The sequence below is a fragment of the Sinocyclocheilus rhinocerous genome, unplaced genomic scaffold (genome assembly GCF_001515625.1).
Source record: "Sinocyclocheilus rhinocerous isolate Xijiao unplaced genomic scaffold, SAMN03320098_v1.1 scaffold55, whole genome shotgun sequence".
Lineage (NCBI taxonomy): Eukaryota > Metazoa > Chordata > Actinopteri > Cypriniformes > Cyprinidae > Sinocyclocheilus > Sinocyclocheilus rhinocerous.
The window spans coordinates 955,560-976,589 of NW_015647461.1; the positions used below are offsets into that span (position 1 = coordinate 955,560).

Consider the following 21,030-nt stretch of genomic DNA (forward strand, 5'->3'; position numbering starts at 1 on the left):
TATATAAGAAAAAGTTATTTTATCTGGTAATCTACAGTAAAATTGTATTTCAAAATATAACTGTTTTTACTGTATTTTTGGTTACATAAATACAGCTTCTTTGAGCCTATATATGATATATATTCTTCTATATGATATATATATATAAACAACTCAAAATTTAAAAAAATAAATAAATAAAAATCCTGCAAAATTATCTCTACCTGGTCTCAGATAATAAGATAAATTGTCAGGAATAATGCTAAAACTTTCTCACCTCTGATATGATCCTGTTTTTTTTCTCCATAAGCCGTGCTTGCACTGAAATGATTCATTGCATTAGTCTGGATCTTATTATAGTTTTATTATTTCCACAATGCGTTTTTTAGAGAGACACCCACATGTCTCTAAGTATTAAACCCTGTCATGTTCTACTCTTTAGTTTCCTCTGGCTTAACCTGTTCTCTGTGAGATAGACATCTCTGTTATATCGTGATTGCCATGTTAATTTTTTCAAATGCCAGGGTTAATTACTACCTGCTGTCGTGATTCATTTCACAACGCGTGTTCTCGCTCGGTCTCCTTAGCAACCTCAGTCTATCGGTGAATGTCTTTAGGTTGTCACTCAGTATTGTGGAACATTTTGCTACTGCTGACACATTTAGTGTTATGAAGAAAAGTCCAATTAAATTAATACATCAAATAGGGAAATCAAAATGTCATATGGTCCTGTGTAACTAATACATGTCTTTGTGCCTGTAATGATATGAAGGTTTGCCGTCTGTATGAAGTCTACAGTACATCATTAAAGGTTTGCCTAATGTTTGCCCACAGCCTGGTGTTCACAATCACCATCAACAACAGACTATGATGATAACCTCAGCCAACCCTCCCCACCGGACGGCCCGTGACCAGCAGTATGAGGGGGCCATCAACAAGGTGTCCATCCAGCAGTACCAGTCACCTCTGCCCATGCCCATCACCACCACCAACCCCCGGCCTCAGAGTGCCCGCTGCTTCATCCAGACTAAAGGCCAGAAGAGTATGGATGGCTTTCCAGAGCAGGTACAGGTCATCTCTCAGAATAAATTCAAATAAAATGGCAAGAAATGGACAGTTGCAAATGGATGCAAGAAAGAAGACCAACTGAACCTTCGCAAAGACCCGCCCCCTAAGTTACTTTTGCTATGTCCGACATGTATGACCATGGGTCTGAAATTAACGGGGGCTTGGGGCAAAAATGCCACCAAACTGGACAAATATGCCCCTGTACAATTAAACTATATTAAGGATGTCACGAATAAAGTGAAAACGAAATGAAAAGTGTCAATTGCGGCATTAAATTTAGATCTGCTAATGATGCAGCAAATTATGCGTTTTTACAGCGTTCTGCATTATAACAAATGATTCTGTTGAGCTTATGAATGCAATGGCCAATCAGAGGCATTCAGATGAGTCATCGCTGAAACGCCGAGATGTGTTGAGCGCGCGCACGCTGACTGAATTCTAAACTCTCGCGAATTCTCTCATCATAAACAACAAAGTGGAAATGTACTTGCGTACGATGCAAGAAAGAGATTCATTTGACATTGTAAGCAGCTTTATTGATTATAACGGGGGATTTTTTTGAGCGTGCTTAAACTCACGCTAGACAGAAGTCAGTCATGTTCTTTGCTTGCTTTTTGTATATAGGCCCTAATTTATGTGCTGTTTGAATAAATGTGGAAATGAAAGTGTTAGAATTAGTAACTTACAATGTTTTTATTAAATGATGATCACGTTATATACAAATTCAGTCGTATTATACTGTAATATTTTGTGACATGACACCCATATCTGGTACTTATGGAAGCCTTTTTCTGCCACTGAATTTAAAAAAAATGTAATAGTCAGAATTAGCTACGAGATATAAACTCGCAATTGCGAGAAAGAGTAAAAATTGTGAGATAAAAAGTCGCAATTACCATGTTTTATTTTTATTCAGTGGGTACGGTACGTATATATATATATGGTACATATGTGCTTGCCTAAAAGACATTTACATTACATTTACATTTAGTCATTTAGCAGACGCTTTTATCCAAAGCGACTTACAAATGAGGACAATGGAAGCAATCCAAATCAACAAAAGAGCAATGATATGCAAGTGCTATAATAAGACTCAGTTAGCTTAACGCAGTACACATAGCAAGGTTTTTTTTTATTATATAATAAATAAAAAGAAAACCGATAGAATAGAAAAAGAAAAAGAACAGAGCAAGCTAGTGTTAGAGGCCTTTTTTTGCTTTTGTTAATTGTATAATAAATAAAAAGAAAACAGATAGAATACAAAAAGATTAGAGAAGCTAGTGTTAGTTCCCTTTCGAATTGGGATCTTGCTTCGAGAGACCAATCTACTTCGAGTGTAAACTAAACGAGCCAATGCACATTGGCATGCGATGATTGCATCCAGCTGCCGCTGATGACAGCGTGAGCATACATAGGCAGCAGGTGCAACGCATACCAGCTTTTCGCTTGGGAGCCGAGTGACAACATCATTCTGCTCCTGCAAACAACCTTCATGTGAAAACGAGTTCAATGCGCTCTGAGGGAGCTTTTGTGTTGGCGGACGGCGCTTCAGCGGTGGTCGTTCCTGTGTCGAGTGGGTTGCACACTTCAGGCTTCACTACCCCCTGTCCTGCTGCAAGCGGCAATCTCCCCCTTTGCATCTCAGCACCTAAAAGAGAATTTCCCTGAAAGAGCTTATTTCTCTAAAAGAGCTACACGTGTGCATCTTTGTAAAGACGATGGATCGTCTTTTTAAAGATTAGAGGTGGAAAGTAACTAATTACAAATACTTTCGTTACAGTACTTGAGTACATTTTTAAATTTTTTCTACTTTCTTGAGTATAATTAAATTGTGGTACTTTTACTTGAGTAAAATAAAACTAAAGTATTCAACTTCGCTACATTTATTTTTCACCAAAAGTACAAAGTACAAAAAAACATAGACAAAGAAGGCGCAGATGGAGAAACAGCGAGCTGGTGTTTGACGGGCACTTTTCAAACTCCTGGGGTGGAGCCCTGCGCTTCAGCCAATAACAGACAGGTCTGACTTAGGTGCAAAACCAATCAAAGCTTCTAGTTCCGCTGCGGGGGTGGGGCGTTCAAACCGCGCTTTGGTTTGACTGTCAATCACCGGAGTTGTCATTTTGAATCAGCATAGCTTTCAATGTTTTAGTGAATGTGAGCTATGCTCTGATTTTAAATCGTAATTTTGCTGAAATAAGAGCGCATGCATTTTTACGTGCATCTGGCTGAAAGATCAACCATGATTTATATTAACTAGATAGTCTATGTATGACCGGACGATTTATTCATATCCAAAATGAGACGATGTGAACATGTAGTGCATGTTTCATTCATACTCGAAGCCGGAGGGCGCTCTCGCACAGAAAGTCCAAAATGGCCTAGTAGAAGTAATATATAATAACTTATGACGTGCAGGAAATCCCTAATATGAACAAAGGCATCCCGCTATAGCTGTAGCTTAAATAAAGGTAATTTCAGGTCATTTCCAGGTAATAAATAGTAAATTAATAATGCAGTGCTAATTTACATAACATTTATTACAGTATATAAACTATTCTGCCTTATTATGTTTGTATAAACCAATTCTAAAATTGTTATTAGGAAAATACAGAAAAAAATATTATAGAATACAAACGATTGGTTATCGCCCAGCAGTGTATTTGATTTCTTAGCCAATTAAAAGACATTAGAAAAAAAAAAAAGCCTGTCAATTAGACAAGTCATTCTTTTTTTTCACATTTCTGTCCCCCTCATTTCTGAAATAATGGCTAAGCCCCTATGTGTGCAGTACAGAAAACAGTGCACGAGTCTTCTTGTGTTATTATAACAAACTACACTTTCAATGTGATTTTAAACCATTCAAGACAAGAAGACTCAAGGGCTGTTTTCTCTGCTGCACACACATCCTTGTGTAAGTGTTCTTTAGCCTGTTGATCTTCATTCACATAGTATTCAGATAACTATGAAATATTTTGTAATAAGATGGTATCTAAGATTTTTTATTTTTTATTTATTTATTCATTTATTTATTACCTTACTGGAATTGAAATTAGGAATTCACAAGAATTGGAATAATTCAAATTCAAATGATACCCCACATAATTTTTTACTGGCACCTTTCTATTCACCCCGTTTTAAACGCTTTCTTTTCATTTAAACCTTCACTTACCCTTCTTTGCTTTTGCCCTTCTTAAAAAACAACCACATAATCTTATACATGAATGAACTTTTCAAAATTAGTTATAAAACAGTTGCTCCTGGCAACAGGGATAGGTGGTATGTTTGCTTAACATAGCGTCAAACATGACAATTTATGAGACTAATATCATGTTTTGCTCCAAAATCACGATATAACATCAGTCGTGTTTGAAACAGTTAGCTTCTGTGGTTCCATGTTGCTTCTTATCACAGACAGAAAATATTTTTTATAAACTTCTATACTGTGATACAAGCTATGTCAATTAGCATTGCATTGCAATTGTGTGTTTATTGTCTTCCACGTTTCATCAGTCAAAGCGTCTCTATCTGCATGTTATTCAGCTGTAGTGATATCTGATGCATTTGTCCATATAAGGGATTTCCTGTGTCTCACTTGTGAAACCAAGTGGCCACCTCCCGCTCTCTCTCGTGAAGCCAACACGGAAGTGACTTAAACTGTAATTCATCAACTGGCCGCTAGAGGCTGGCTGCAAAAGGGAGTCAATCCCATAGACTCTGCATGTTACTTTACATCAGAACAACAAGTTTACAACTTTACAGCAGAAAAAAACATGTTTACAGCCTGGTTCAAAAAATTATTTTGGTCTATATAGCTAATTTTGCCCTTCATGACAACTGTGAGGGGGGGTGAATTTTTTTATAAGTCATCCGTTTAAATTATATTAAGCCTTAAAGTTCTGCATAATTAAGGGCGTGGCCACTTGAGTGGAAGGTGGATTACCGCTTGTGTCACCACCGTCGAGCTAGGTGGGCGTGGTTTCAGCAACCAGCTCCCGCCTCTTTGCCCATTTTCGATTATCCAGGAGTGATGCACGGTGACGCGCGGCCAAGATGGCGACGGCCGTCTCCACCCACTTTGAGCTTGAAAAACGCTCTTCGGAAAACTACGGGTGACGTCACAGACACTACGTCCATGTTTTTATACAGTCTATGTGTGAAACAGACATTACAGTACATGAGTTGTTAGGGTTAGGGTTAACCCTGCTCCATAATACTCACATCGTCTCATTTTGGGTAAAAATTGAAAAATAATACTAAAGTACTTTGTAAAGCAGTAACTTGAGTAGTTTTTCAGCAAACTACTTTTTTACTCTTACTTGAGTTATATTATTTTTCAGTACTTTTACTTGTACTCAAGTAAATTATTCCTTAAGTAGCAATACTTTTACTTAAGTCCAATTTCTTAGTACTCTTTCCACCACTTAAAGATGCCGTTTCACCCGTGCGTTTCTGGATGCGGTCGTTACCTGGCGCCGGGTGATGGTCACAATTGCTGCCTCACGTCTCTGGGCATTAAGCACGCTGAGGTGGCTTTCGTGGATGACTCATGTTCCCATTGCGGGAAGTTGACCATTTCAGAGCTGCGGACCAGGCTCCGTTACCTCGAAAGGGGCGGAGTTCCGTTGCCTCTGCCGCGATCTAGCTCGTTTACAGTGGTGGCAAACCCTCAGGAGACTATCGCTCCTCTTGCGCTCTGCAGCCAGTCTAGCTGCCGAAGGAACGCGCTGGGCCTTCTTCAAAGAACGTTCCAGTGGTATCCTTTGGCGCTCCTCCCGACGACCGGATGTCGATCACTGCATCGGAGGGGGAGCTTTCTGGAGAGAAATATTTGGCTGCGCTGCCACCCTCCAAGACGGTGGCAATGCCTGAATCGGATCCAGAAATGGCGGCTATGCTTTCCCGGGCCACCGAGAGGGTACAGCTCGAGTGGAAACCTCCACCAATTTTGGACGATTGGTTTCTTGGGGTGGCGCACACTGGTTCTCAGCGCCCTGCCCTGATGCCTTTCTTCCCAGAGGTGCATGAGGAGCTTACCAGGTCGTGGATGGCATCTTTTACTGCCAGAAAGTGGCCTGCTAGTTCTTCCCCCCTCACCACTCTCGACGGTGGTGCAGCTAAGGGGTATACGGGGATCCCCCCAGTGGAGCAGTCGGTAGCGATGCAGTTGTGTCCTAATACCGCCTCCTCCTGGCGGGGAAACCTGTCGCTCCCCTCCCGGGCCTGTAGGCACTCGTCTGGTCTGACCGGCAGTGCTTATACGGCTTGTGGACAAGCTGTTTCCGCCTTACACGCTATGGCGTTACTGCAGGTTCATCAGGCCAAAGCACTGAAGGACCTGCACAAGGGTGGTCGCAATCCGGAAGTTCTGAAAGAGCTCCAAACTGCAACTGACCTCGCGCTCCGAGTGACAAAGGTCACCGCGAGTTCTCTGGGTCGTGCGATGTCCACACTTGTGAATGCCACAAGGAACGCCATTCTCTGGCTGTGACTGGCCAACATGAGGGACGCCGACAAAGATCGGTTCCTCAATGCCCCTGTGTCCCAGACCGGCCTCTTCGGCGATGAGGTCGAGAGCTTTGCCAGGCAGTTCTCGGCTGCGCAGAAGCAGACTGAGGCGATTCGTCACATCCTGCCCCAGAGGGCAGCTGCTGCCTCCACCCGGCCGCAGCGCCCCAGCCTGCTCATTGCCGAGGGCGGCCCCCTGCATTTGCCCCTGCTCCCGCGCCCCACCCATCCAGGCACCCATCAAACCTGGTGGTAAGCGGAAGAGCAAGCGGCCCTGAGATGGGCGACCCAGGGATGGAGGAAGTTGCTCTTCGGGAGATGGTGAGCGCACCACTCCCTCCCCCGGAGGAGGGCCGGGTGGAGAATCTTTTGTTTTGTTTTGTCCTGCCGTCAGCCTCGCGGTCAATGGCAGCCAAATTCTCGACAAAAGAGCAGTTTCCTCTATCTCTGGGTCCCAAGAGGGCACAGAGAGTCATGGACGAACCAACACCGGACCACACTCATCCTCCTCTGTCACCAGCGGGCAGCAACGGGCGGTTCGAGAGCATCATCAAAGGCCCTACTCACGCACCCTCTGCCCAGCTGTGGAACCAGGTAAGTGTTGCACCACACACTCAGACCCCTCTTCGGTCCACCCACGAGCTGCCCGAACCGGGTCCATGCGTTCCACCTCGCTGCCCCACTGCGGGTACGGCGGTGGTTCCGCTAGTCCCGCTTGCATGGTATCTGGGATGCCTGGCTAGCGCTACCCGGCGCGTCTCGCTGGCTCCATCACGACGTGACTCGTAGTGACCGACTGAAAGGGAACGTCTCGGTTACGTATGTAACCCTCGTTCCCTGAAGGAGGGAACGGAGACGTCACGTCCTGTCACCACGGCTGCTGTACCACCGCTGGGTGGCCGAGTTACCAGCTCGGCTCCTCAGCGAAAACCTAATATACGTTGCACCTGCTGCCTATTTATGCTCACGCTGTCATCAGCGGCAGCTCGATGCAATCATCGCATGCCAATGTGCATTGGCTCATTTAGTTTACACTCGAAGTAGATTGGTCTCTCGAAGAGAGATCCCAATTCGTCGGTCACGACGTGACGTCTCCGTTCCCTCCTTCAGTTAACGAGGGTTACATACGTAACCAAGACGTGTTTTTTTTTTTTTAAGATGGAAGAGATGTGTTTTTAGTCGATTCTTGAAGAGACGGGGATATGATGTGCGTGTTCATAGATTACACTAACATTAGGCAAATTTTAGCCTTACCCTGGAGTCGGTTCACCCTTCGCCTATGATCAGAAGGTATTTTATTTCAGCCGTGGAAAGACGTCAATACACACCATTTTTTAAGTTTGTCCAACCAAGTTAATCTACTCTCCTGTCTGATTTGTTTGTCAGACAAAATGGCAGATTTGGCGTTATGATTGGTCAGATCGCCTGTCAATCAATCAAGCTTCCTGTGAAGGGTCAATTAAGATTCATGTTGCAATCATGGGATGTCAATTCAATGTTTCCTTGTTCTTCAAATATTCAGAGGGTTGGTAACTCTGAATCTCTTACTTCTTATGACTAAGGCTATATATCTACTTTAATTCGGAAACATTTGAAAATGGCATTTTCCATTTCAAAATGCTCTGTCCACACTAGCATTTTCCAAAAGTTGCTTGTCCACACTGGAACATCAGAAAACACTTAAATCATCTTACTGCGCACATGTAAATGGTAATAAAAGCTCACTAAAATGATACAGAGAGACTAAACATACAGTATTAAAGTTCTTGCACTGTTCTTTTGACATGATCATTTTATTAGAAAAATATCCAAGGTCAAACTCAAAATCGCTAGTCACTATATACACTAAAATCTCAAAATCTAATTTATGGAAGCCCTTTTCTGCCACAGAATAAAGAAATAAAAAGGTAATTGACTCTTTGCAAAGACCTGCCCCCCTTCGTTACTGTTGCTATGTCTATCCCACACATTATGTTCTCACGCAGTGAAAAATACACTGTGGAGCAAAGAGAAAACTGACAACACGCTGACAGACAAAACAGAGCAGGCTACTTCTGGTCTCAAATTCAAAGTCTCAGTTTCAAATGTTGTCATTTTTTAAAGAAATTAAAACAATAAATACCGTTTTGTGGCTCTTTAATGTGTCGAAACACCATTTTTGATGTTCAAGTCCACCAACATTAATCTACTCTCCGCAGTGTTCGAACTATACAGTGGACTTTGGGGGAGCCTGAGTTCACATGAACAACGGTTAAAGTTACTCGTCGTCAGGCTACAGAAGAACCGGTCTGGTTTGTATGTCAGACAAAAATGGCAGATTATGATTGGTTTACCTGTAAGGGTAAATTGTGACTTTTCACAATTTGGACGTTGTTTTTCCCAATTCTGAGAATAAAAAAAACATCAGAATTATGAGATCTAAAATCAAAATTCTGACTTTTTCTCACAATTTTTCTATTTTTTCTAAGTTTATATCTCGCAATTCTGTTTTGTTTGTTTGTTTCTGCCATGAAATGTTCCTGGGGCTCAGTGGTAGAGCATTGCGTTAGCGGCACAAAAGGTTGTGGGTTCGATTCCCAGGGAATACACATACGGGGTAAAAAATGTATAGCCTGAATGCACTGTAAGTCGCTTTGGATAAAAGCGTCTGATAAATGATAAATTTATTATTATTATAAATGATAAATTATTATAAATAAAAATAAAAAGGTAACTGACTTTTTGTCTCAATTCTGACCATTTTCTTCTCAGAATTGTGAGTTTATATTATTAACTTATTGGCTGTTTATTTGTACTTTTAAAGCACATACTGTATAATAATCAGCAAATTAGGAGTTTTTTGAGGCAAAAGTCATTAGTTAATGGTTTGTTAATGGTGAGAATTGGACCTCAAAATAAAGTGACTGAATTGTGAGATAAAAATGTGCAATTACCTTTGTTATTCTGTAGCAATGCTTGTATAACCATAGATATCTTTGAGTACACTATGCGTCAAAAGACTAAACATCATCGTTTTCAAATACCTCCATTTTCACAGTCGACACTACAACACGAAAATGGCATTTTCAAATTGATCCACTTGGGAAAAGTGTTTCAAAAAGCTGTAGTGTCTACAAATGTCTCAATGTGGATGGAAGGCCAAAACGCAGATAAAGAGATGCATTTTCAAATGCGTCCAGATGAATGTAGACGTAGCCTTAAACCTGAAATTCTGTTTTATGTTGTTGACAGCTCTGTGTGAGGATCGAGAAGAACCCTGGCCTTGGTTTCAGCATCTCAGGGGGAATCAGTGGACAGGGGAACCCCTTCAAGCCCTCGGACATGGTAAGACCATTTCACTCTCGGTTTTAAAGGACAGAGCATAATGTAATATGCTAATTTCAGCATTTCATTCTCAGAAATCACATTAGAATGATGCTTTATATAGAACAAAATCAAAGCCATCTCTCTTCAGTTAGTAAAGTGTGTCTCTCAGTAGAGTTACCATGGAAACATGCGCTACTGCAATGCACAACCTTGCACACCAGCTGACTGCATTACCTTTTAACCTTTTCATGTCTTGGCAACATTTGGCGATAGTTAAAACAAAAGTGTTTTGTGACTCAGATGTTGCTGAAGCAGAAGGAAAAAGACCATGTTTCCATTTCATGTGTAGCTGTATGTTAGGAATGTGTATTAATATCATACTGTTTAGATTTGCATGAAAAAGTGTTGTTCTTTTTTCCCCATAAGGTTTTCAGCATAGCATAAAGACTGCTTGTGTTGTGTATTGTTGCTTTGGGGTTCTTCTAACAAGCCGAATCCCTGTGAGCCCTGAAGAAATGATGTAAAGTTTGGTGGACTCTCAACATGTGGCACCAATAATAAGACTTGATATGTGTTGACATGGCGCATACTGATGGGTCCCACATGTAATTTTAATCTTTATGCTTTAAAATCTCTGCCTTGATTCCAGCACAAAGACAGTGTCACTGACAAAAAATTAAAAATAAATTCATCTTTTTACATTTGTTTTTCAGTTTAACATTTGCATTTATTTGTAAAAGGTAATACTTTTATAGATGAAGGTAATTATTTAATAGATTGCCTTTGAATTTATTAGAAAAAAGAGAGAGAAACAAAAGAAAATCTAAATCCAGATTAAAAGGCAAAGATTCTAAACCATAGTCACCATGTGGTTCCTAACCTCATATCACTTTTGACTTATAGGGTATCTTTGTTACTAGGGTACAGCCTGATGGACCTGCCTCCAACGTTCTTCGACCAGGGGACAAAATTCTGAAGGTAACAATGTTCTCCATCACATTGTCCCACAAGTTGCGACAATGCATCTTCCGCCACACTGCCAGTGGAGGGCTTTGCATGTGCCATTAAATGTCCAGTGTGTATGTGTGTGCGTGTATGTTTGTGTCTCAAACAAGTGAGCATGGACCTCTTTTGTTATGTTTGACCTACTTTGACATGCGTTATTGTTATGATTTTAAAAAACAGATTTTTATAACATTTTGTCTTGTAAGTCAGTTAAATGGCATGAAATATATTTGACATTATAAAATATAAATTGATGAATTTTATTAATCATATATTACAAAATCAATGTAAATCAGTCAAACAGACTAATCCACACCACCAACTATCTCAATTTACATTTAACTTTGCGATACAGATTGAATCTGGTCTTTTTAAAGTGTAGTGAAATATATACCTTCACCTCCCAAAAATTACTAATTAAATATTATTAATATTATTAACAATATTACAGTTTTTATTAGTTTTAAATGCTATTCTTTTGAACGTTCTATTAGTTTAATGCATCCTTACTGAATTAATTTTGAATTTAAAATAAATCTTACTGAATTCTAGTAAACCTTTTCAATTGTATGTAATATTCGTTTTATGCAGAACATTTCCAAATAAATAAATAAAAGCACATATAAAGTGCCATGCAATCATCATCATCATCATCCAAGCCTATTAATTGCTGTTCAGATAGTATCTGTCTACATATTTTGCCAAAAGCAAAAAGCCTGGCATTGCTGCCTTACTTATACAGGGGCAATCCAGCCTCTGTGTGCCTAAACAACTTCATGGGAAGTTATTGGGTTGTCTCTGGTTTTATGTGTTGCTGTCAGTCTACACCACTAGAATGGTCTGCAGAAAGCAGCTCCTTCTCTTTCCACAGATCCAGAGTTAAAGACCAGCTTCTTTCCACCTTCTCTCCTTTTACAGCATGATCTCCCGTGTGCATCTCTCTCTTTTTTCTCTCCCTCACAGTGTATATCTCTTTATCCTCTTTGAGCTAGGCCTGCTCCCAGCCCTCCTGTGCTGCCGTGCCTGTTCCTGCCCCCCTCCATTCCTCCCTCCCTTCCTCCTTTCTTCCACACCTCTCCCAGTTCATTTTGTTTACTATGTGCTTCATTCTTGCATTGCAGGCCAACGGACATAGTTTCTTACACATGGAGCATGAAACTGCAGTGTCTCTTCTGAAGAATTTTCCGAAAACTGTGGACTTGGTAATCTTAAGGGAGAGCACAATATAAATATTTTTATAGCTTAAAGACTTCTCACCCAGATGGAACACAGGAACTTGTACATCTTCTTTTTATCTAGGAACAATTTTGCCAATTGCTGGACCAATGGCAAATTCCAGTGCCAAATGTACACTAGAGGACATATATAATAACGTTACATATGGCTCACACATTCTACACGAACATACATTGGTTGAAATCTTTCGTTGATGTTGCTGATATTCTTCTTTATCTCAGCCTGTGGCTGTAAGTGGGTGCATTTTTTTCCTGCTTATTTATATGGCGTATTATTTTGTACCTATTTTTCCTAGCAGCTTTTCGGTTTAATCTTGGAGCATGAAAGCACATCTGCTTTTAAGGACATTTACCCACCATAACACTGCCTCAACTTTGTAAATGCCTTGTGTAAATATATACATTTACAACTCAAATGTGTTGAGAGCTTAGAATGTGAATGAAAGACACATTGATGATTTTCTAACACATCGATGAGCTTTTGTAACAACTTAGAAGAGACATCCTTCTCACGAAAACAACAATTTAGGGAAATTGAAAAAGTCCCCTTTTAATCTTGATAAACCCTAACCTTCTGTATTTGCACAAATCAAATGACAGAAATTAATCCCTAAGCAATATTTCTTCCATTTGTGTGGTTTTCCTGCAGCACCCTCTATTGGTATTTATGGGTTTTTCCTAGCCCAGATCAGGGTGGGTTTTGTTCATTTGCTAAGTAATGTGAATGTACATTTCCATGTTTGTTTGTTTTTTTATTATTCCCACATACCTTTGTTGGCTGCCATGAAAATTCATACACATGTGGCAGTTTATTGGCAACACAGTTTTCTATATAAAAATGTACTTTCATATCACATACTACAGTTTAAGTGAGGAAAAAAAGGCAAAAAAGCTTAATTCCAGTTGCTTTGTTGTTGTTACGCTGCTTTAAGGTTTTTAAATATTTTTTTAACGGAATAACAAAGGGAATTCCTGTCATAATAAACCGGACTAGATACAGTGTACACATGTAAGGCTTTACTGATTAGAGCATGCTTTCACTCTTAAACTTGTTTTATTAGGATGCTTATTAGGGGTCAGTGTGTTTTGGACAAAGCATTTCTACATAACCATTGTTTTACATATCTTTTGGCCTTTTTTTTTTTTTTTAAATCCGTCATTGTGACAAACAGTGCCATAATATCCCTCAAAAAAAACAAAACAAAACAAAAAAACCCTGGGCATGTTTCAAATGTTGCTAAAAGTGTAGCATTTAGAAGGAGTTTCGAGCCGAAATGCACTCTGAAAGACCCCGACACAACATCCACTGCATTTAGCTTCAGAGAAATAATATGGATGATGCAATTAATTGTTCAAATACTATTGTGAAAGAACATTTGATAATGATTATTTTTACTAAATGTTTTCAAATAATGGTTTGTAATATATTGATATAATTAGCTATGCTCAAATTGTTAAATTTTATAAAGAACAAATCCAATGTATGGACAGAGAGTTAGATTGTGAAGGAAGGAAACACTAGAAACAAATATGTACAATTCTTTCTAAAGTAATTGTGAATTTGTGTCATAAACATATATATGTATATGAATATCCAAATGGTCATTTTTGTATGTGTTTAAAGACCTATTGAATATAAAAGGTAATATATGGTACTATTCAGTCTAATTGCAGTATTGATGTAAATAACTATGAATGGAGACATTTAAATAATTTATTCCAATAGATTGTGAATGTACTTAAAGCTTTCTGCAGTATTAAGACTTACTGAACTTGAATGCCGTTTCATTTTTGTGCAAAAAGTAATTATATCTAGAAGAAATTATTCAATTTAGTTCAAAAGAATTAGTCACAATTTATCATATCATTTATTTGCACATGCAAGTTTACTCCTTCCAATTTTTTTCTGTATTACCGCAAATATGTAATTGATGACATATATTCTGTGTCTAGAATGCATTTTGCAGATGATTATATGTACATACTTCAAATAAATTTTAGTTAAAAAAAATTTAAATAACAAACCTGTATAAAAAGGAGAAGAAAGTCCAATGCTGTTCAGCAAATATTGGAGCCATTTTCGGCTTTGGAGTACAGATTTTTTTCAGTATCTAAGAGGTGTTTTGAATAATGTATCTTTATTGTACAAATAATAAAAATGTCACTATTGTTACCACTGGTCATTCTGTGGTCCTTTATAGACGATAAAAAAGGCTTTATTTTCACAATTTATTACTAGTGCTTTCATTATATTGGAAAATATAAACATTCACACTGAAAAGCAATTATAAAATGTAAAACTTCAACACAAACAACACGTGTTGGTTCATTTGGTTGACAAAGTCTTAAATTCATTACAACGCATGCCGAAGGTTTGTTTATAAAAGACTTTACAATGCTATTTTTAAGGGTAGAGTGACAGGTAAGATGAATTAAAACAAGTGGCAGGAGATGATTTATTATTGTGTCTTGTTGTTTTATACTGTCAGGGAGTGCAAATAAAGTGTTATGGCACAAGAATTGATCGTTTATCAATGATGGTTAAAGTTACATTAAACGTGAAGATTATGTTGGAATACGACTTCGGAGATACTCAAGGACAGCATCTGTTCCTTTACTGAGGATGGCAGCTCTTGGATTACGGAAAGGATTCCCATCGAGCATTAGAGCCCTAAAGATATAGGATGAATCATAAGATCATACTTAACTAACAGGCTCAAGACCTTTGTAATAGTAATCAGTTTTTCAGAGTTTTTCTCCAGATTTTCTGTTGAATAGCCTGTACGTTTGTTCTCGCTGCCTCATTTTCATTAAAAAAAGGGTCAAATAAGGAGTCTACATACTAAAGTCCACAGTTTGCTAGAATCAGAAGGAAAATGACGCTCACCTCAGACTGGTACAGTTGCCAAGTTCTGGTGGCACTTGCATTATATCATTGTTGGACAGATCCAGAGTAGATAGATTATTTAGGGTCTTCATTTGGACTGGATCAATGCCTCCAACTTGATTGTTACTGATTAAAATGGTCTCAAGGGATGAGATGCGGTACAGCACTTCTGGGAATGACTTGAACCTAAAGAGAAATGTAAATAACTATTCAGACCACAAAAAACACCAAAACAGTGATGTTTTTATTTTGTCAAACTGATTTGATATACAGTATTTGTTCATTTTACATGGTGGGGTGAGGGTGAAAATGGTAGAACCTACCTATTAAAAGACAAAATAACACTCCGCAGCTTGGTTAAGCCTTCCAACTCCATTGGCAGTGAGATCAATAGATTGTTTCTATAAAAAATAAAAAATAAAAAAAGGCATTAGTTCAGAGCACTTTGTTATGGTAAATTATGGTAATATGTCACACTTAAGTGACCTCAGAGCTCTTATTTATTTAAATCATATTCATTAAGTAATATTTTGCTTTGAAGTGACATTTATCAGAGCACAAAATATCCGAAAAAAAAGAGATTACTCGTTTAAAAACCCAGATAGTACTTTTTTTCTTTGCAAAATTTCCATCTTCTATACAATTACTATAGTTTTTTACCCTCTGTGCCATCTTAAAAATAGCACCCTAGCTAAAGGAGTAACATTTTGAGAGGATGTGGCAAAAACAACTGTGAACCACCAAATTAGCAAAATAAGATCTTTAAATTGGAGCCTTAAAAGGACATAAATTAAGTTAAGGATTACCTGAGATCTATATGTACCAGTTGTTTCAACATGGAAAAGTCTACCGGAATGCTTGTTAGCTTGTTAAAGCCAAGATTAATGTCTGCTAGGGTGTCCTTTAACTGCAGAATTCTGCAGGAAATGAGAGAATAGTAAGTGTTCAGTAACTCTTTGAAACGCTTCTAATGAGATGGAATGGCCATATGTATTACCTGGATGGAACTGCCATCAGCTGATTTTTGCTGAAGTTTACGTTGGCCACAGGACTATCGTCAACAGCATCAAACACCTCGTCTGGGATGGATGCCTCATGTTTCTCACTAATTAAAATGGCAGGTTTTTACTGTTAAATACACAAAATCCTGCTAAGTCACTTGGGAGGATTTTTCGTTACCTGTAGTCTAGTGTTTTGAGAGTTTTGATGGCATGCACATTGATTTTAGCTTGGCTTGGGAGGGTCATTGCTGTTTTTGGCTCTTCTTTCGAGCCCCCATCTGGTTGCTCTACATTTCAAACAAGACAAAACCCGCAATGATGTTACAAAAGAGAACGTCTCGGTTACGTATGTAACCCTCGTTCCCTGAAGGAGGGAATAGTCCTTTTAATAATAAATGAGGCTGAAAATCCATACTAAATCTTTACATGATTATATAGACATACCTTGTACACGACTTCTGAGATATTTCAGGAGTTCACCAGTGCCTTTCTGCATAGAATATATTGTTATATAAGACTTTCTGATCCAGATTACTAAGAACAAAATGAAGACAGGAAAAGCCCTTTTACAGCTGTGATATGTTGAATACTCACAGTCAGGACATCTCTGCGGATTCCCCTCAGTGGATTGCCCTCCAAAGTCAAAGACTTCAGCTTGGGTAATGTGCCAAGTCCACACGGCAGACTGTTTGACAAAAAAAAAAGAAAATTTTAGGCTTATTAGGATTTCATTTTTTCTGTAGAACACAACAGAAGATATTTTGAAGAATGCTGGTAACCAAATCATTTTAATGACCATTGACTTTCATTTTGCTGCATTGTTTCTGGTCGTTGAACGATTATGGGATTTATATGAATATTATGGAACCAGTTTGTATAAAGGGGTCATATGATTTCAATTTTTCCTTTCTCTTTGGAGTGTTACAAGCTCTTGGTGCATAACAAAATACCTTATTTTTTAGGTTCCGAATATAGAAGGTCATATAGTTTTGGAATGAAATGAGCAGAGTAAATAACATAATTTTCATTTTTGGGAGAGACATCACTTTAAAACTGCCACTCTTACGGGTACAGTGTTATAAAAAGGAATGACAGTCCATAATTCTGTAATAATATTTTACAGTATACATACAGTAACATATTCCCAGCACCTGCTGATGTCATTGTTAGTAAGATCCAGGCGCTCCAGGCCTTGCAGTAGGGTTATTTCTTCAGGAAGGCTCTTCACCTTGTTATCTCGGAGCTCCAAGAAACTCAGAGCACTCAAGTGCTTCAAATGGTCTGCCTCCAATATCTCAATCTGGTTGTTCCCACAGTGGAGTTCCTTAATATATATAAACAGCCTCTTGTTAGCCTTCTTAAGACAATCATAACTTATTATACCACATCAGTGGTTGTGGTTTACCTTGAGTGTTTTACAGCAGGGCAGTTCGGGAAGGAAGCGTAACTTGTTGTGTCTTAAGTAAAGCTGCTCGAGGGACTCCATCTGAGCCAGGACAGGAGGAATGCTCTCCAGCTGATTCTGGGAACAGTCCAGCATTATCAGGTCTGTGAGGGTTAACAGAAGATGGATGAGTTCACAGGTTAATCGATAAACATGATTCACATTCGCACTTGCTACTGTCAAAACATACTTTTCATTTGACTGATGGCAGGAGGGAGACTCTTGAGCTTGTTGCAGGACAAATTCAGTTTCACAAGATTTTTCAGGTTCACCAGGCTTTCTGGGATGTCCATTAGATGATTGTTGGAGAGATCCTTTAAGAGGGAAGAGTAGGAAACAACTAAATAATGGGAATACTTAAGTACACATATTCAGCATCTTGAAATCACAGCAGCATCTTTAATTCCAGTACACTACAGATCAAAATATAAGTGACTTCTTTCAAAAACAGTAAAAAATGTTTACTGACCCCAAATTTTTGAACGCTAGTGCGTATATGTTAAATGAAAGATATAACTACTATCTCAGGATCAAGGCTTTTATAATGCTGTTGGAAAGTTAAGAGTTTGTTGCTGGTCAAGACAAGATCTCAGTCACTTACAAGGTCATCTAAATTAACCAGCTGCCCCAAATCCTGGGGAATCTGTTCAATCAGATTCTGTTGCAGATGAAGACATCGCAGGTTTGTAAGTCTCCAAAGACCCGAAGGCAATTCTGTCAGTTTATTGAGACTGCAGAGAGGACCAGGTATTATGACAGGTTTTACACTCAAAATAGGTAGATATATTGCTCCATACATAGTGTTGCCCCCATCAGTACCTCAATATGAGCTTCTGTAGTTGCTCTAGATCTCCAATAGAATCTGGCAGTGAGCTTAGTTGATTGTCATGGATCTGGAAAAAGGCAACACAGAAAGCAGCTACAATATAAACAAAATTTAGACCCACAAACATGGAAATTAAAATACTAAGACATTATACATTTTTTTTCAAGTAACATTTATAATTTGTTTTTTCTAAAAATTTAATATGAATATTGTGGAACCTGTATATAATAAAATAAAATATAACAATGTAATAGTAATGTGTGGTTTATAGAAGTAGCTACATTTATTTAACCATAGGAAAGTAGCCATCCATGCCATTCATATTTCTTTGCTAAAGAATAGAATAAAATGAGTTGACATGCAGGGTTTAAAACATTCTCAAACTAAATGAGTTGTGCAAAAACCTACATCCAGGACAACCAAGGCAGAGAGGAGTTTGACGTCTTCAGAGAGGCTCTGGAGTTTGTTGGAAGACAGCAGAAGTTTGGTCAGATCTGTCTGTTCCCACCACCGATCTGCAGCTCCAAATGACAAGTTCTGCTGAGCTTCCTGAGGGGTGTCTGTGTTCAGCCTCCACACACTCTGAGGAACTGAACCCAAATACAAGAGCATACTTACTGCAGAAGCCTACAGAAATGCATAACAGTAAACATTTCATCCCCCAATATACAACTGTTGCTACAGCTGTTGTTGTTATTGTATGTGAGTCGCAATAAGATCTCATTCAAACTTTTTGGACAGAAACCTGAACAAAATCTTGGCATTTTAATGTATTTTCCCATGCCATTAATAATAAATGTCTGCTGGAGCCACAAACTACGTTTGCTATGGTAATTTTTGTGACTTTATGTCACTGGTGTCGGGTAACGTTAGTGTTTCACGTTACTGTTACCTTCAGTTAGACCGCGCCCGGATAGATTGAGCTGTCCGCTCTTTCTAGCAGCTTTCAGTAAACCATATGGGACAGGACAGTCTTCTTTCTCCTGCCTAAATCCCGCTCTAGAGTCCACATGTGCTCCTCGTTTGAAACGAGACATGAATGCGAAATATGAGATTAAAACACCTGTAAACGCGAAAGAGGTTGTAGTGTTGTTGTGAAGTAAACGTCAACGATTCTTCTTCTTCTTCTTCTGATGTTTATTGGCGGTTTTGGCAAACCAACTTAAAGGTGCATTACCGCCACCTACTGATCTGGAGTGTGGAGTGAACATATTTGGTAGAGAGAAAGATATTATAAAAAACAAAAACAACAAAAAAAATCCCACAATTACAATTTATATTCTTTCCATATTTCCTGTCTTTTTTAGATAATTGAACACTTCTTCTTTAATTCTTGATTGCATTTGGCTATTCCCTAGTAATATCTTGAGTGATACTTTATCATATCCCATCAAACCTAATTTATGATTAAGTTGATTTCTTTCTCTTTCATACGCATCACATTCGAGAAGAATGTGCTTTACTGTTTCTGGATTCCCACATTTATCACATCTTCCATTTTCATGCTTCCCTATTTTGTGTAAATTGAAATTTAAAGCTGAATGTCCAATCCTCATTCTTGTTATAATAACATCTTTCTTCCTACTCCCACATCTTATTCTCTCTTCACCTACACACCCCTGTATCTGGTAAAGATGCCTTCCTTTTATTTCACTATCCCATAACTTTTGCCATATTTTTCTTACTTCAATTGATATAATTCTCTTGATTTCAGATTTACTAATTGCTATATTAATTAACAAATGATCTGATAACGTCAACGATTGTAAACTATAAACTATAATAAGGGGCCTCCAATTTTTTTAAAATAAAAGTCCTGAAAAAGTAACGTTTTCACCGTGTGAAATATAAATATAAATAGTATATAAAATATTTCTACTATAATTTAGAAATGTTAAAATATTAATAATATTTTCCAATATAGTAGAAAGCTTTTTACAATTTGTTGACCCTTTTATAAGAAACATCAGTTACACCTTCCGCTCCCAATAGATGTTGATTTTAAATACAAAACATTTTCCCCCTTAATGTTTCAACCGTTCCCTGGTTTGCTTATACAGTATTTTGAAGCTTTATGAATGTACAGTTCACATAATGACCCATTAAGTCCACGTGTAGAATCCAGTATGGTTATATGATCAGCAGATGGTGCTATAAGTGAACAACAGCTGTTATGCAGCCAGACTTCATATTTCCACTCATCTATAATAAAGTTAAATAATAAAGTAGATAAAGCTTTTTAAAACCTTTTTTGTGTAATATATTAAAGTAAAAATAGTATATTGAAGAGAAATGTCATTTAAATAATAATAATAATAATAACATAATAAGAAAATATTATTATTAATATTATTACATAAATAACAAATCTATTTGATATATATTTGAATAGCTCAAGCTTTATACATAACTGGAGAATAACAGATCTGGACTAAAATAAAATCGTGGACATCTCGACATAATTTTCAAATAACACAAGACCGATGAAAATGCAATCCTCTTCAGTCAATAATAAGTAATAAACATGTTTTATCATTTGCCTGCCAATCATTAAATCATTATGCAGCAGTGATGAACAACAACACAAATCTTAAGATGCTTGTTTATTTAAAATAAGTGACAATATACTGTAATACTTGAGCAGACGCACTGGCCTGGCAACTAAATATTAGTTATATCTCAATCATTTCATTAAGAAATTGCAAGACAAAGCAGACATTAATGTAGGACATTCATGTGTCAGCACATATACACTGATATGGTATCTGAAC

At 38.1% G+C, this 21,030-nt stretch overlaps 2 protein-coding genes and 1 long non-coding RNA gene across 4 annotated transcripts in view; 2 read left to right on the plus strand and 1 right to left on the minus strand.

The window, feature by feature from the left end:
* The window catches only part of LOC107709201 (leucine-rich repeat-containing protein 7-like), a 79,170-nt gene extending 64,915 nt beyond the window's left edge, over positions 1 to 14,255 (plus strand). Inside the window, exons 25-28 of one of the 2 annotated variants that reach the window (XM_016513637.1) lie at positions 814 to 1,044; positions 9,787 to 9,879; positions 10,765 to 10,839; positions 11,988 to 14,255. In XM_016513637.1, the coding sequence (XP_016369123.1) occupies positions 814 to 1,044; positions 9,787 to 9,879; positions 10,765 to 10,839; positions 11,988 to 12,095 (507 nt within the window). In that variant the 3' untranslated portion in view covers positions 12,096 to 14,255. The remainder of the gene's footprint in view (positions 1 to 813; positions 1,045 to 9,786; positions 9,880 to 10,764; positions 10,840 to 11,987) is intronic. The other variant, XM_016513638.1, reaches the window with a different exon arrangement.
* LOC107709204 (uncharacterized) lies at positions 3,337 to 7,760 on the plus strand. Its single transcript, XR_001636468.1, has 3 exons — positions 3,337 to 3,437; positions 3,540 to 3,549; positions 7,750 to 7,760. It is a non-coding gene; the product is annotated as an uncharacterized LOC107709204 (long non-coding RNA).
* Positions 14,256 to 14,266: 11 nt separating the features above from the next.
* On the minus strand, positions 14,267 to 19,375 carry lrrc40 (leucine rich repeat containing 40). The gene is made up of 15 exons (XM_016513641.1): positions 19,152 to 19,375; positions 18,668 to 18,849; positions 18,253 to 18,326; positions 18,035 to 18,164; positions 17,624 to 17,747; positions 17,395 to 17,537; positions 17,141 to 17,313; positions 16,584 to 16,674; positions 16,434 to 16,479; positions 16,168 to 16,276; positions 15,986 to 16,093; positions 15,795 to 15,905; positions 15,312 to 15,389; positions 14,989 to 15,174; positions 14,267 to 14,772 (listed from the first exon to the last, which is right to left on the minus strand). Exons 1-15 carry the CDS (start codon positions 19,294 to 19,296, stop codon positions 14,667 to 14,669), a joined length of 1,806 nt encoding a protein of 601 aa, XP_016369127.1. The 5' UTR covers positions 19,297 to 19,375; the 3' UTR covers positions 14,267 to 14,666.
* Between the last annotated feature and the right edge of the window lie 1,655 nt (positions 19,376 to 21,030).

Bases quoted from the DNA above. Each gene is read 5' to 3' on its own strand.
- lrrc40 (XM_016513641.1), bottom strand. From the start codon at position 19,296: ATGTCTCGTTTCAAACGAGGAGCACATGTGGACTCTAGAGCGGGATTT. The intron at 18,327-18,667 runs GTAGGTTTTTGC...GCCTTTTTCCAG, and splicing joins CTGCCTTGGTTGTCCTGGAT to ATCCATGACAATCAACTAAG. The intron at 16,277-16,433 runs GTATGTCTATAT...TTTGAAATGTAG, and splicing joins TCTCAGAAGTCGTGTACAAG to AGCAACCAGATGGGGGCTCG.